General features: G+C 45.7%; 1 protein-coding gene across 4 annotated transcripts in view; it reads right to left on the bottom strand.

Annotated features, from left to right (window-relative positions):
- The window catches only part of SGO2 (shugoshin 2), a 437,789-nt gene that overhangs the window by 31,572 nt on the left and 389,405 nt on the right, over positions 1-16,812 (bottom strand). For all 4 annotated transcript variants that reach the window (XM_069615600.1, XM_069615598.1, XM_069615601.1 and 1 more), the window contains exon 7: positions 769-4,614. In XM_069615600.1, coding sequence (XP_069471701.1) covers positions 769-4,614 — 3,846 coding nt within the window. The remainder of the gene's footprint in view (positions 1-768; positions 4,615-16,812) is intronic.

The raw sequence follows: 16,812 nt of genomic DNA, 5'->3' as shown, positions 1-16,812 counted from the left end.
GGACCAGCTCCCACTTGGGGGTCTGGCTGTCCTGATTGGACAGCCAAATTCCCCTTTCTGTAAGATGCTAAGGAAGATTGCAGAGGTATGAATGGCTTTATTTTGCAGATAACTCCCAAATCCCAGCCTACCTTCCCATACCACTATATCCCTCACCATAAAGCTAAAGCAGGCCTCAATGTCAATGCATCCTGGTCCAGGGGATTGATCCCGGGGATCTAGTAGAAACTGGCATAATGAGAAGGGAATTTACCCTCTGATCTGTTGTGCATTGTTTCAACACCAACAAGGACACAGGCATCTGTGGAGCTAGTTCCCACTGTGCTCAAAGCCGGACCAACCCAGAGACACTGGTATTCAGTGCATCATCCGTGTAGGTGCCTGGCTTATAGCACAGCTACTTTACCCCCAGGGAAATATTTCCTGAGAGCACCCCAACCCTGGAGAAGTAACCCCTCACATCCGAAAAAAGAAAGGTTTAACATCACAATTACTGGTTACTCAAAAGCTCATAATCCAGATGTGTGAGCACATTAACCCACCAGGGTCAGTGGAGTTAAAGCAAACGCTTGAGCTCACACCATTTTAAACTTGTAGACGGAAGAGAATAACCTGCCAAATGTTGGATACTTTCTGAAAAGGCTAACAGGGCCAATTGTACATTACGAAAAGGTCAGCTATGCATTAAAATGTAGGTTTAAAAGAAATATAGACTCTTAAATGTACTTTTAGCAAATAATTCAAACAAGTACGCGCTTGTCACCTTACCTTTTCTTGGCCTCTCGGTTGGAAAGTTTTCTTTACAAGGCACTTCTTCAATTTCTTCATCATCACTCTCTTGATTAATTTCTTCAGGGAGTTCCAGATTTGCTTGATGGGATGAATCAGGATTGCTGTGATCATCAGAAGTAATGCGTTCCAAGAATGGAAGACCTTCTGAAGACGTTAAGGGAGTAAAGGGCATGTCTTCATGAGCTGTAATATGGGAGAACTCAAGTATGCTAGGACAATCCTCCATAGAATCTAGCAGAACAGAGTCACTGATCATGTCAATCATGAACGACTCGCGCTGTGGTTTCACATTCAATCCATCATCTGAAAACATACGGTGGTATCCAGATATACAATTTGTTCGGATGTTCTGAATAGGTGCCATTAGAGCTCCTCTGTTAGAAACACTGCAATAATCTGGTATATTAATATCCATGTGGTCCAGAGGAAGAGTCTTGCAACTATTTCTAATTTTCTTTTTTCGCAAAGGGCCCTCCTTTTTCAATAACTGATCATAGCAGTCCGTGTCAACAGGCTTCACCAAAGGCATGTGACTGGGCATGCGACTGGGCATGCTTTCATGCAAATTTGTACAACCCTTGTTATGGTCACGGTTTCGAAGAGCATCAGAAGCTATGCATGTGGAACTTCTTGGAACATGGCAATTAGTAGGATCTGGCGCCCGTATGACATAAGTTCCCCTCCTTTGTTTTTCATTTTGTACATTTAAATCAGGGGTTGTAAAATCGGGTGGCTGTTTATCTTCTAGGGGCCCAACCACATACGTTCCCCGCCTATTTTGCACAGATTCATCAGTAGCAGTATTTAGGCTAATTCCATTCTGTTGTGCACCAACAACATAAGTACCGCGTCTATTTTTCAGGATTTCATCTTGCAAAAAGCCTTTGGTAGGGGGATGGGAAAATTCAGGTTCAGGCACAGCAGCAACAACTCCTCCATGACTAGGTTTTACAAAGTTATCTTCCAATAACTCTGTATTAGCTGGGCACGATCCATACTCTGGTGCAGCAACAACATAAGTCTCCCTTCTTAGTTTGGCCACACCAGTCGTTGAATTAGCAAATGAAACTCGAAAAACCCTTTTCTTTTTTCCTGCTTTTTGAACTTCTGAATATGTGTCGCAAGTCTCTGATTCAGAGCTTGGCCCATGTAGATCATGCTCATTACAAGGAGCTGCTCTGATTTTACTCTTACTTTGCTTACTTTTAGTCTTGATTTCGTGTTGATTTGCTTTCCGGTCAGTTTTTCTCAAAGTGTTGGAATCTTGCATGTTTTCCTCATCACCAGCATCAAAGGATGTTTTAGAGTTTTTGTGGTTACATTTTGTATTCCCTTCATCATTTACAAGGGAAGACTTTAGCAAAACTGGAATATTAGAGATCAGGCTCTTCTCAGTTTGCGTTTTAGGGGGTTCACCTGCATTGGATCCCTTGGTCACCTTTTGGTTTTCCTTTCCATCGACCACAATGGAATGCTTTTCTGGCAAAGTCGCCAAATCTGAAAGCATTTTGCCTTCTTCAATATTTACACTTCCACTGACTTTTGTGCTCCCTATCGGCTTCCCATTCTCAGGTTCAAAGCAAGACTTCTCTGGCAAAGTCATATCTGAGTTGGAATTGCTTTCCACGAGGGGTAACCGTTGATCAGAGCAGCATTCCAATGTTTCTTTGCTTTCACGCGTTTTCTTGATGACTTTTGGTTTTCCATGCTTAACTACCTCATGTGCTTTCTCTTGCAAAAAGGTAATTTTAGAGCTGTCCTGCCCTTTATCAGATGATAAGATTTGATCACACTTGTTTGCCGAATAAGATTCAGAACGACAGGATTTGCTCACTTTTGACTTTGCCTTCCTTTCAATCACAACTTTATGAAGATCTTGAGAAGCTGGTAAATCTGAACCCGCCAGTCTTTCATCAAATTGCAACATTTTTGCAGAAGAGCCAACTAATGTAGCCTTTATACAGTCGCATGTTTTCATATCCACCTCTTGCTTTCCATCCTCAGTTACCTCCGAGGACTTCCCTGAGAGGGCAAATTTTCCAGAGGAAGTTGGACTTTCCTGAAAAGGTACAGTTCTTCCAGTGCAGCCTTTTCCACTCCCTTCAGAGGATTGTTGATCCACTTTTGGCTTTCCGTTTAAAATTAAATGAGAAGATCCATGAAGTAATGGCAAATTAGACAGTTCCTCATTTTCCTCAAGCCTTAAAATGCTAGCAGTGCAACTTTCAAGTGGGGCTTCCCTTTCACTGACTTTCTTGGTCACTTTTTGTTTTCCCTTCTTCACAACTGCTGTGCAAGGCTTTTGCGAAGTTGGCAGACTTGAAAGTCCCTGGCTTTCCCCACAAGCTAAAGTATTTGTGCCACCATGTGCTGGGGTATTTTGTTCACATGTGTTCTGGTTTAGTTTTGGATTTTGCTTCTCATTTTCACTAAAAAGCTTCAGTTTGTGGTCCTGACCGGATAACATTTTTGCAACAGAGCTTAATGGGTCTGTTCTGCCAAAAGGGCTTGGACTTTCAAGAGGATTCTCCAACATTTGGGGATTTTGGACGACAGCAGATTTTTCTTCCTCCTGAAAATTGCAGATCTTGCGATTTTCCTTCATATGTAACATTTTTAAAGAGCTGCTTTCTAATAGTCCCTGTTCACCATGTGATTTACAGTTTTTTTGTATTCCAAAGGGAATGGAAATCTTTTCTTGAAGTGGTATACTAGCAGTCTTATTTTCCTCCACCCTAGTAGTGCAACTTTCTAATGTGGCTTCTCTTTTAAAGGCTTTCCTGCTCCCCTTTTGTTTTCCCTTCTTCCCAAAAGCTGTACAGATATCCTCTTGCAAAGTTGGCATATTACAGTGGTCCCGATTGTTCGGAAGGGGCATACTGGCAATACAGTCTTCGAATGGAACCTCACCACTTAAGTATTTGTGATATTCAAGCCCATTTTCCAACATTTTAGAGCTTTCACATACAGAGATACTTTTGGCTTCCTCAATTATGTCCACTGAACAGTCACTCTGTTCTTGCTTAACTTGACACTGGTCAAGAACCACAAACGTCTTATTGCAATCCTTGGGACCACCACCTTTCCATGATTCACAATTTGATTCAAATTCATGATCCAACTGCAACATTAAAGAGTCAACTGCAATTTCTCTTTCATGTTGGGTTTCCAAAGGCTTATTTGCATCACACACATCTTTTATTTTTGTTCCGGAAGCATCAGGCTTTCTTCCGATCTGATCAGAACAACTTTTCAGACTATGTTTCAGCCTCTTTTCAGAGCAAGAATACTTTACTTTCCTCAAAGATGTCTGATCACATTTTTCAGTCTCCTCAGGTCTGACTTTACGCTCAACATTGTTGCCTTTTGAGGCAATTGTAGCAATTGTTCCCGAATCACTCGCAGTCAAATCCATTTCAGCATCATATACAGTTTCTTCTTGTTGTACAACATGGGTGTCTGGGAGGAGTTGTGGATCCAAAACATGTGGTTTCTCCAGTGCAGAGAAATGTTGTGCAGTAGAACTATGGCGATGTGATGTGCTTTGTTCATCCAATTGCCCATTTCTTTCATAGTTTCCATTCAATTCAATGGACAAATTGGATAATCTAAGTGGGGTATTTTCTTGCTCATGGTCAGGTGTGGAGGACCGATTACCTGAGAGCGACATTGTTGAGCGTTTCCTTCTTTGCGTCACATACCCACGATATTCTGCACTACCACCACCAGAACGTTTAACCTCCGAGCATGCAACCTTTGTTTGAACACTTCCCAATGCTGGTACGATATCTTCTACACATTGCTCTAAACCAGGAAAACCTCCTGTAAAGAAGAAAATTAAAAAAAAGTGTTAAGGGCATGAAAAACAAGTACAGGTTGCACTTAAAATCATCCACTGGGTGCAGATAAGCAAGTGTATATAAGCAGAAAAAAGTTCTTATGGTGAGAATCTACTTGTTGAAAAATACAAAGGTTGGGAGGCACAACTGTGTACATTTAATGTACACAGTATGATATACATATAATGTTCAGATAGTAAGGGTGATTTCAACAAACAGATTATGCACATTTAGTGGGATTGTGATTATTTCAGGTGCAGAAGGGGAGTGTCTCAAGGCCGCCCGAGACTGAGAAAAATACAACAAAACCTGTTGCCAACCAGTACCCCTTGTGTGCACTCCCAAGGAACATAACATCTCAGGTAAACTTCAAAAGCGCTAGAGGGTGTTCACCCTAGTGCGCTTGTAATGTACAGTACTTTGACAAATAGAAATTTTAGCATAACCGCATATCCACGGTTACAACCACAGTTCATAAATCTTCATTATTTAGTTAACCTCTGAAGGCAGAGATTTCATACCATACTCACACATGCAGAATAAACAAGAAGGTATCATTCAAACAAGAAAATAATACAATCAGTCTTAATTCAATTTCTTAAAAGCACAATATTAATAAAAAAGCATCATGAAGGAAAAATGATGATCAAATCAAAACGTAGTAACATCATGTGTGCCATCAACACTTTGCCAAAAATGAAAGTGGAGCCTATTAGGATTACTACAATTGTTTTTATGATTTATGTTCGATACTATTGAATGACATTGTGTGAACTTCATAACTATTCATTGGATTGTCCAAGTTCGACTTGGCGCACATGATGTTACCAGTTTTTGATTTGTGATGCTTATTATTAATATTGTGCTTTAAGAAAATAAATTAAGACTGATGGTATTTTCTTGTCTGAATGATACCTTCTTGTTTATTCCACATGTGTGAATATGGTATGAAATCTCTGCCTTCAGAGTTTAACTAGATAATGAAGATTTATCAACTATGGCTTTAACTATGGATATGCGGTTATGCTAAAATGTCTATTTGTCAAAGTACTGTACATTACAAGCGTATCAGGGTGAACACCCTCTACTGCTTTTGAAGTTTACCTGTGACGTTATGTTCCTTGGGAGTGCACAAGAGTTACTGGTTGGCAATAGGTTTTGTTCTCAGAATCTACTTGTTAACATGTCTGGCTATGAATGTTATGAGAAATGAACTGTGCTTTATATCAAGTAGCTAATGTGTATTAAAATAAAGTCTACATAAAATAAAGTGTGGAATGCCAGGCTGACTATGCAGCTAGAATGGCTGCAATATTTTATGAATTAACCAAGTTAGTGGTGTGTAGTATTCTTCAAAGAGGCTCCAGTATTATCTAGCGCCGAAATGAAGATGGAAGTAAAACCTCAGGTGCTACTAGCCCAGCCATACAGTGGGACCCCTCAGTTTCAGCTTACAATGAAAGAAGAGAAAAAAAAATGCTTATATCTTGGTAATTATCTTTCTGATGAATAAGTCCTTCCTCTCACAAATTCCTTATCTTATATGCATCTTATACAATCAGCTGGCTTCGGAAATTTCCAGCCACCAGTAGCCAGAGAATATCGGTTGTGCACCCTGGGGCCAGACAGGGCATTGAAGCCAGCATATATGAAGCCAGTCACACCCCAGGACCTCAAATCCGCCTTTATGCCTAGTACTCAGCAAAACAGCAAGCGGCGTATAAACTACCCACCAAGGCAAGTTGGGAAACAGAAGCGCCACCTGTGGGAGGAAGAAAAATCCACCAGAAAGAACATTACAGAGAGACACGTCATTCATTGTTTTAATGTATTCCCTTCCACCTCAATTTACATAACTTGGAGGAGAGTGAGAGCATCACATTAACGAGCAAACAGTCGCTCCACCAAAACAAGAATCTGGTCCTAATAATGTATCCAGACAATAATGCTTTGCAAACATGTGCAAGGACATCCACATAGCAGCTTGACTGATGTCCAACACAGTGGCACAAGTCAAAGCACTCTGAAATACAAAGGACAACCCAACAGGAGAGGGTCTGCATAGTCGCAACCCAATCTGCGCGAATACCAGCATAAGTCTCAAAGTTGGTTATTCATACGGATGTCCCTCGTCCAAGAGACATAATGCAAAGCCCTCTTAGGATTGAGGTGGTGAAACCTACCCAGTCTTAAAAGGGTGAAGCAGGGGCAAGAAGACAGGAAGATGGATCTTCTGCAAGATAGCAGTCCAACACAAGCTTGGGAAGGAAAGTTGGTTTCACCCTCAGAGTAACCTTTACTTTGGAAAAAACATGGTAGGGAGATTCGACATGCATAGCCTGGAACTCAATCACCCACCGAGTGGAGGCGAATACAACCAGGAAAATAAGGGAAGCAATCTCAAGAAACATGAAAACGGCTTAGATGAATCCCCCATAAGGAATGCAAGAACAACTTTCAAACTACATGCAGGAGCAATAAACTGCAGTGGAGAAACAAGTTAGATAGTCCATACAAACACTGGTTACAAATTGGGATAGTGACGAATAAGCCCTGCTCAGATGTCCTCTTAAAATCCCAAATGGCATCCAGGGACCCCTTCACAGTGCAATATGTAACCCCTACTGGGCCAAAGAAGAGATCATCAAAAACAAAGGAGGTTGGACGGTTCAGACCGGTCTAAACCCCACTCCTGGAACTAAGCTGAAAACGTACACCACCTGCAGGCAAAGATGGGCTTTGGGGCGAGGATGCTGGACAGGTACTGCTCTTTATACTGGAACCTCTTTGCAGCAAAAACAAAGATTAAAACTGCTGCGGCTCGGGTGGAGGACAAAATTCCTCTCTCCACCACCGAATAGGAGAGCAGAGCCACAATAGCCGGAAGGAGCTAATGAGGACAGATGGACATGTCCATAAATTGTAGGTTCCTCATCTTCAGGTCCTAGTGCAGAGATCAGGATCATGATGGCTCAGAATATTTAGTCTCAAGAGGACTAGCAGGAGAATCAAAGAACAGAGGGAGATCAAGGTTGGACATGATTTGAGTGTGTTTCTTTGAATCTAGATGTGTTTAATGGGCTATGGGGTCTTTTACTCCATAGGGTTTCATGTGTTTTTGTGATGTGTGTTACACAGCACCCTCCGTGCAGTAACACAGGGGTGTCATAGTGACCCCCCAGTATAGACTCCATACCCTGGGACTGACTACTGTCTCCCAGGGCATGTAAAGTCACCATTGACTTTACTAGTCTTAAATTCTGAACAGAACCAGTACAAACCATCATATTGTGGACGCACTGGCTGGGGCAATTCGATTGCCCCAGGATCTGTTAGTCGAGGGGGCACGTCTCCGTCCCCCCTGATCGAGTTTTGGCTGGTGGCAGTGGATACTACTTTTTATATTCAACCGCAAATATTTTCCTATGGGATTTCCCATTGTTTTAGGCTACTATCTTTAATTATTTAAGGTAGCCTCGAACATACCGCCGGTTTATTTAATTAATATTAATTCTCCGGTTGGTATTTTTTGCCAAAACTTGATTCTAAAATGGCGTTTGTGTTCTCTTCTGTGACTCCAACCCAAGTCGAGCCCTTTGTTCCACTTTTTGGCGGACTTCTCCACAGAAGCCCTCCAAAGTGGTGCCACTATGTCTGGGGTACTTAGGAGGGGTGGAGGGGAATTTAGGCACCCTGGACTGAGTTGCCTAGGCAACTCAAGTCGCACTCCGTCCTGATTGGCCCAAGTGGTGAGCCGGCCGGCTCACCACTTAGCATGTTTGAGTGACAGCTAGGCTGAGTGAATGGGGGTTTGCTGCATAAAAGCAGGGCTTTGGGGACTGGAACTTCAGAAGTCGCCACAGGACCTAAGAATCCGACGAGGAGAAGCTGAGCCGACCTGCCACGACACCACGACCGGTGGAGCCCTGCTGGACCGTCTCACCACTTTTCCCAACGACTGAGGAGATCTCCCGCCGGAGAGTCTTCCTTTGACTGGTGGGGATAACCAGTTTCACCGTCTTTTCGCTTTCCCGACGTATCTCGTGGCCGCCTTGCCCGTGCTAAGCACCCCAGCAACAGGGATACCACGTTTTACCACGACCGCGAGATAAAGGTACCACCTTTTACCGGAAAACTCCACGGCTGGTTTCTGCCCTGGTAGTGCAACGACCTGCATCTTTCCTCCATGTCGAGATCTTCTCTTCCCCTGGACGACGACGCAACTTGCAACCACTACCAGGAACAACTGCCACCGCTGGAGGATCCTTCCCACTTAAGGTACCATATCCCGCCTGGCTTCCCTTGCAACCGACTGTACGGGGTAGATTCAGCCCCCGGCTTTCGAACCTGGGTTAGCCTGGGACACCTTGGCTAAACTTTTCTAAGCCTCTCTAAACTCCTTTCTGAACCCTCTGCAAGACTTTCTAAGCCTAGTGTAACTGATCTTGGGCACATTTGTGCTCTTCTCTCTCTAAGAGTGGGTCCAGCCTTTGGACTTTGGCTCACCAGTGACTTTTTGCTCTCTGCCTTCCTAATAGTGTTCCTGTCATGATGCCTACCCCCGGAGCACCAGGCCAGACCCAGCACCCCCGGGAGCAGGCATCACGCCCCCGGGTAAAAGCCCAGCGGCCCTTTATAGGGGCTCTTTGGCCTCTGTCCTGGCGCCGTTGGCGCCAGGCTCATGTTGGACATCAGTCCTGGCGCCATAAGCGCCAGGCTCATAAGGGGAAGTGTTTGGTGCACTTACCTGAAGCAGACCATGCTGCACACTCACCTGATGCAGACCATGCTGCATGAAGAACCAAGCCAAATGAGGCTTAGGAGGAACTATTTTTCTGATGGAACTATTTTGTTACTTGGGTGGGGCTGTGGAAGAATACTCACCTGGAACTTCTTCCAAAGCTATTTAAGCCACGCCCGGACAGCCACACGTGCTTTGCGTTGTTCTGCATCCCAGCAGCTGAAAGCTCACCGTGTCTGCTCCTGCACCTGGACTCCAGCCAGGCCCGCCTCGAACCTGGAACACCTGTAAGGGAATAAGAGAAGAGAAAGGTGAAAACCAAGAACTTATTCAACCTTCTTACCTGCATCCAGAATCTTCACGCCAGCATTCCTGAAGGAAGACTTACATTTAAAAGCACCGCGTTGCTCGCTGCAGCGCCGTGCTTCACTCGCCTGTTCCCGAGACGCCGCCCGGCTCCATCGCGGCTCTCAGCACCGGTCGCCACATCTCTGCACCTAGGGGAGAGAAGAAGAGACAAGGTGAGCAAGGGAACACAAGAGGAAAGCCGAATTTTCAGCCATATTACTTACCGGCTTTTCTTGGTGAACCATTCCACATCTCGGGTCGGCGCCGCATCTTTGGCAGGTACCGCACCCAGGCCCCTAAGGGGAAAGGACATTTTCAGCCATTTTACTTACCGGCTTTTCTTGGTGAATCATTCCACATCTCGGGTCGGCGCCGCATCTTTGGCAGGTACCGCACCACGGCCCCTATGGGGAAAGGACAAAAGACATTACTGGGGAATTATAAAGACATTTAGAGGGGTCGCCCTCATCACTAACTCACCAGATTTTACCACCGGCAATTTAACCCCTCAACGCATCGCTTTTGTTCTGCACCTGAAATAAAGGTCAGGAAAGACAACATAAAAGGAGGCTCACTTGAACTTTTGCATCTTCATACTTACGGCGTATTACTCAGAAAAGTCAAGTGGATGTGCCAGCGCCATTCTGAAAACCAGTGAAGTAACTGGACGAACGCGCCCCTGCACCAGAAGCAGGATGGAGAGTTCATCCTTCCAAACCATAAGGTGAGCTTAAACCGGGGGTATTGGAGGAATCAGAGAAGAACGAAGGGGGACAAGGGGGGAGCAAGCACACTATTCGGCAGACAGTTAATCCCCTTTCTCATCTGCAGAAGGATAATCCTACGGGCCCGACAAGCAAGATTTGGGGGTCGTGTTCAATCGGTGGTCCGAATTCTGCGCATCACGCTTGAAGAGGCCACAGCAACCCAGACCAGACCAGCGCCTCCGTGGGAGCCAGGTGAGCGTTACAGTTCCTGAATCGTAGAGTGGTGTAACCCTGCATATTCTGTCTTTTTCCCTCCCTATTTCACAACCTTAGTAGAGTGCAATCTAGTTAAGCGCTCACCTCTGTATGAAAATAAGTGGTGTCTTACTGTGATTTTCTAATAAGGGAAAAAGGGGTGTATATATCATAATAGTAACTGTTTAGAATATTTTACAATAAGAGTGCTGGAGTGTTTCAACTGTGTGTTTATAAATAAATAATTATATACTTTGATACCAAAGCTCTGGTCAGTGTTTGCTTGTATTATTGTATCCGAGTGCCTATTGTGTATACTTTGCATACTGTCTAACTCTTCTTGAGGGAAGTCTGACTGCTCAGCCACAGCTACCAGGTAAATCTGGGTGGTACAGACTGCTACCAAGTGGGTTTACTGCCAGCACCTGTAGTCTTAAATCTTTTGCAGTGTTCCCTAAGGGAACTGCACAGGTTTCTGCCTAACAGTCCCCAAAGGGCTAAGATCCTATCTAGAACTTCATGGTAGAGCTCCCAATTGTAGGAGGTAGACGTCTGCCTGCTCAAGGAATCCGCAACCACATTATCAGTTCCTGCAAGATGGGCAGCAGTCAGACATTCTCAAGAGCCCAGAACAAATGTTGCATCACTTTCCTGCACGGGGGAACCTGCCCTACCCCACCTCATTTATTTGAGGTAGTACCTAGCCACTGTGTTGTCCATCAACAGGAGACACATACCGTGTACTGAGGTAAGGAAAGCCACCTGATAGCGCCCTGCAGCTCTAGCAGGTTGCTGTGTTCTCAAGCCTCGGTCGGAGACCAAAGAGCGCTCACTCGGAGATTCCCCCTCACCCCCAGGTGGACACCATAACCACTTCGGATGTGTCCAAACTAGGCCCAGAGAGACCCTGCTGGAGACCAGCAAAAGACCCACCTTGTTGCCATGAAACCGGACCCCTGACTTCGAAGCAGACACTTGAGCAACCACATTCACAAGCAAGCCTCTAGTGCCAATTGGATGCAGGAGGCCATGTGGTTCAGCTGTGACCAAACAGAGCGAAAGATGGTCCGCATCTGCAAGATTTGTCCACACAAGAATTAATGCACTGATGAACTGGAGAGGTAAAAACTAGGACTTCTTGAAGTCCAAGTACATGTTACCAGTCCTTACAATCGCTCTGTGGGAGGAAGCAGCTCGATAGTACTCTTTTCCAAGAGAAGACCTGGAGGGTGGTAGAGTGGGTGTGGAGTGAAAGGAAGACCGTATCCCAGTGATATGTCCTGCAAGACAAGCATCTGAAGTGATCAGACGCCACTGCTCGACAAAATGGGACAATCTCCCTGCCACTTGAGAAGGGACGAAGTTAAAACCAACTGGGTTCTGGGTTAGGGGCAGCCAACAAGACAGCTGAGTGGACTAGAAGCAGAAACTCCACCTATGTTCCTGGGTTTGCTTACCGGAAGGCCCTGGACATTTACTGTGTTGGGCAAAAGATGCAAAGGTCCAAAAGGAACACCCTCTCAAAGTAGACGGCAGCTAAACCAGGGGACTCGGATGTGGCTTTGAAAATATTAACTTCTGCAAAGACTCATTCCGCATTTACCCAAACAGTAAGTCATCGTCCAAAGGCATGTCACACCCCAAGGCCCTCAGCCAGGTTGGCCTGCATACAACTAAGCCAACGACCATCGCATGAACAACTGTTGAGACTGGATTTAACTGTCTGACGTGCTGCCTCTTCAACCAGAGAGGTTAACTAGATTAATTACCCGAGTAGGCAGATTGTCGGCAGCTTCAGAGATTACGGGCCACAATGTGTGGTTTTACTTGGTGGGGACGCAGGTAGCATTAATGAATGCCATACTGCCCTGTTAAAAAACATAGACCCAAACATCCAGCTTATTGCCCTGTGTGTCATGACTTCAAACACACAGTGGAGGCCTGAACAACTAAACTCTCCGGTTTAGGGAGTGGAAAAAAAAAAAATCAGGATCAGAGGCAGCCTTCCTGTATTTTGTGGCAAGACCATGGTAGACTGCAGCCATATCAGTGGGGCACCACAGCAAGATTTGAAAGGAAGTATTGTCAACTCACAGGTTTGGAGGGTGCAGCCAGGGACTCGAGGAGGATCCAAGTGGTATGGGACTCGCACAGTCTCCGGAATAGTGACTGGAACAGAGTCAGCAATCATAGTGGGGGCATGCTGAGGAGGTTCCTCAGCTGGCTTAAAAGAGCACAGTGGGAACTAGCTCTGCAGACGCCTTGGTGAAGATGTGAAGCATCCCCTGCCTCCATTAGATTATATGGCATTAGTATAGCAGCTGCCATTGGTATGGCCTTGAAGTGATTTGCAGATGAACACCCTTCGGAAGACCGCAGTCAGATGTGAGGTGAAGAAAGGATTTCTAAAATGCATGTTTGCATTTCTTTCTTTTTTTTTTCAGCACAAATGTGGATAGGCAGTGGCTAGGGCCTTAGCAGCAGCACAGTTATAAGCGAGAGAACAAGTGCCGTGACAAATTGTCAAGGTTGTCGGAGAGTCCGAATGGTCAGATTCTATCAACGGCTGGTCCGAATTTTGCATGAGGCTCAGTGGCATGCTATTGGAGGTGGCGATGCGCGTTTTGGGTGTGTGTAGTTGCATAGTGTTTCTTGCAGAAGTATGAAGGTGGGTGACCGAGCCCAGGCGGGATACGGTTCTGTTGCGATGGCGTGCTTGGTCAGTGAAGAGAGACTGCCACCTAGTTGGAAATGGTCTTGCAGAGCTCATCATAAAGGCCTGACTGAGATGCCTTAAATGGGGGGTGCTATGCCCCCACCATCCGCTTGTCGACTCCTTGGGTGCCCCAGCATTCTCATCAGGGGGCGAGTAATAGTTCACCTAGGAGGTCTGTCGGAATGTAAAAGGGATATGCCAGGTTTTGAGACCCTTCCTGAAAGTGTGGTAATCTTTTATGTGACGGATAGTTAATGGGATCAAGTTCCAGATGGTGGGTGCTTCAACTGAGAAAGAGGAGGCCCTCCCCCCCCCCCCCCATTATTGATGATTTTTCCACTGGGATGACGAGGAGCAGTGCTGCAGATGATCTGCAGTTTCGGTTCGGTCTGTAGAGGGTAAGTGTAAGCTGCAGGTATTTCAACCAAATGTTGTGGAGTGCTCGGTGGTTGATGCACATTGCCTTGAAGGTGGATTGCCGTGTGATCGGAAACCAGTGAAGGACACGGGCAGGTGAGATGTGTCCTCTAGGCCCCAAGACTAGGATAAGCCTTGCAGTGGGGATTTTGTAGCCATTGGGAGTTCTCAGCTGTGATGCGGGGCCCCCAGATATAGGAGCGTTAGCATAGTCCTTAAAAGTACGCCAGCAACGATCAGAGACTGTGTGGAAATGTCAGGTAGGGAAAAAAGGCTGCAGAGAATGCGAATGTGTAGGTAGAAGCTTATTGTCATGGAGCTGAAGCAATGTTGACGGGATCAGGTCCTTGTCCATAATGCGTCCCAAGTTTTTACTGTGTTGGAGGTGGTGGCCGGTAGACAGAGCAGAAACTGGTTGGTGAAGAGGGAGGTCTTCCCACAGAGCATGATCTCAGATTTTTCCTGGGTTGAGAAGGAGGTGAGTTAGCGGTCATCCAGTGCTTGATATCCGAGACATGTTGGAAGAACAAGAGGAGGAGGGATGGGTGGGGAGGAGCGGGAGTGGAGTAGGGGCCCTTTGGGATTTTGAAGAGGATTTGGGTGTCATCTGCATGCTTGGAGCAGGATAGACCATTTGAACGAATGTGTGTGGGAAGGTGGCTTAGGTAGAGGTTAAAGAGTGGGGGGCGGGGGTTAGAGATGCACCCTGCAGCACTCCATGGGCGACTGGGTGGGGAGGGAAGATTACAATTTGTGATCTGTTGGAGAGGAAGGAGGATATCCACTTCAGAGCTGTGTCCCTGATGCTGAGAGAGTGAAGTCTGTCCGTGAGGGTGGAGTGGCCAACTTTGTCAAAGGCTGCCAAGAGGTCAAGTAGGATTAGGGCGGTGCAGCCTTAGAAGTTAGAGTGTCTTAAGATCATACCAGATGGAGACTAGGCACAATTCAGTTCCTCGTAATGGTCTGAAGCCGTATTGGGCGTAGTCTAGGGTCTGGTTGGATTGTATGAAATGGCATAGTTGTAAATATGCTGCTCGGTCAGTTAGTTTAGCTATAAATCGTTTGCTTGAGATGGGTTTCTAATTGGATGGGACAAGGGGGTCGGGTGTCGGCTTTTGAGCAGGGGCTTGCTGCGAAGGTGCCGGAAATGAGATACGTTGACAATGGATCTTGCAAAGTCGCCAGTGCAGGTAGATGTCAGGCTTTAGTTTAGTAAAATAGGGGGCTGAAGTCTCCAGGGGATCCTGAGGCGTGGCTGGCTGTTAATAGCTAGAGAAATTCAGGATCAGTGAGTAGACAGAAAGATAAGAGCAGGAGGATAGAAGGCGGTACTGACGAGGGGTTTGGGGGGGGGGGGGGGAGTGATGCTATTTTAGCAACTATGGAGTTGTTTCTTTCAAGGGCTATGTTGTGGAAGTGGTCGGAGAGGGAATCGCAGAGGGTTTGGGTGTGGATGGGAGTGGAGGTGGTGCATGCTGAGACATTGAATTCAGAGATAAGCTTGTGGAGTTTCCTTAAAGAGCTAGGCGCTTTGGTTATTCTAGTCCAGGAATAGGATTGTTTTGGCCCGGTGTATTTCTGTCCAGTAAGCTTTGAGCTGGGAGATGTAGGCTAATCTGTTAGACGGTAATGGGTCTGCATGCCATCTGCATTCAAGGATGTGGTTCTGAGATTTAAGAATTTTAAGGGCTGATGTGAACCATCTGGGAGAGAGGCCTGGTCGATTAGAGAAGGACCTGAGAACGGTGAGGGGGCAGAGTGCTTCAGAGAGCCAGAGATCAAAGAGGGGGATGGAGGTCAGAGAGGCCAGATGGAGATCCAAGTAGAGGGGTGAGGAGGTCAGTAGGGAATCGGCCAGGTCAGGAGTTACTTTGACATACTTCCAAAGGCGAGAGTGAGTAACTGTTCACAGAGGCTAGGGATAGCCTGCTGTGGAGAGAGTGAAGAGGAGGACTGTGTGGTGATGAGGTTAGATGAGTTAAATATTGCATCTAGGGTGTAAGCTGCAGAGTGGGTAGGGTCTGAGACTTGTTCTGTTAGATGTAGAGTATCTTAGCCAAAAGGAAGGTCTGAGTACGGAAGAATTGTGTGAGGCGCAGGAAAGGTGCTGGGTTAAAAGCCTATTGTTGAGTGAGGGTTTTTGGACAAGTATTATTTTCCTTAACATTGCTTTTGTAGGATTCAGGATTGGCCCCAATTCAAGATGGTCGCCATGCCAGTCAGCAATGATTGGCTTAGAAGTTATTGTGAGGTAGTCTGGAATCTTGAATAAGATTCTAAACTGCCTTTCATTCCTGCCATGAGCCAAGAAGGTCACAGCAACCAGAGATCCAGAAAAAAGTGAGGAACAGTGAAAAGAACAATTCTAGTGACAGAAGAAAAGGAGTAAATTTGGCTACTCAACTGTGAAAATCAGCAGGACTCCGAAAAGTGCAGGTTTTCATTCGAAAAATCCATCTATTTTTAAATTGAGTATTTAAAGATGTTCGTGTAAGTAAATAGTTTTCTGATCCAAAATCTTTAATGTGGCAAAGTAATATATCGACAGCACTACGGAAAGTAGTTTACCTGAACTGGTTAGGGAACTTACGGCTGCACGCCTTCCAACAGATGTGCGTCACAGAGAAGATTGCTGTGTGAAGAGTGCGCGAGTCAGTGGGTCACAAGTTAGTTATAGGAAGGAACTTGCTTATGCGTGCCTGTTGGCTGCGCGTCCCAGTGAACAGAGTTCAATCAACTGTTTTCGTTGCGCCCGACAGCGTGGCCTGCAGAAGAGACTGTTCAGAAATGAGTTGGCAGCACTTGGCAAAGTACGAGCATCTGCAGCGCTTGGGAAGATATGCAATCGTTTTCAGGGGAGAATTCTTCAGTAGCGTGTGAGGTGTAAAAGGTTACAGCCAGTTCTCAGCAGAGCATTTTCGTACCTCTATGGTACGAAAGACTGAAACTTGCCACATGAAAGAGAAACAGTTTAGAATTTGTGACTAGTTAACAAGG

This window comes from Ambystoma mexicanum, chromosome 9, assembly GCF_040938575.1.
Source record: "Ambystoma mexicanum isolate Mex_15411 chromosome 9, UKY_AmexF1_1, whole genome shotgun sequence".
NCBI classification, from domain to species: Eukaryota; Metazoa; Chordata; class Amphibia; order Caudata; family Ambystomatidae; genus Ambystoma; species Ambystoma mexicanum.
This window is presented reverse-complemented; position numbering and strand designations above follow the sequence as displayed.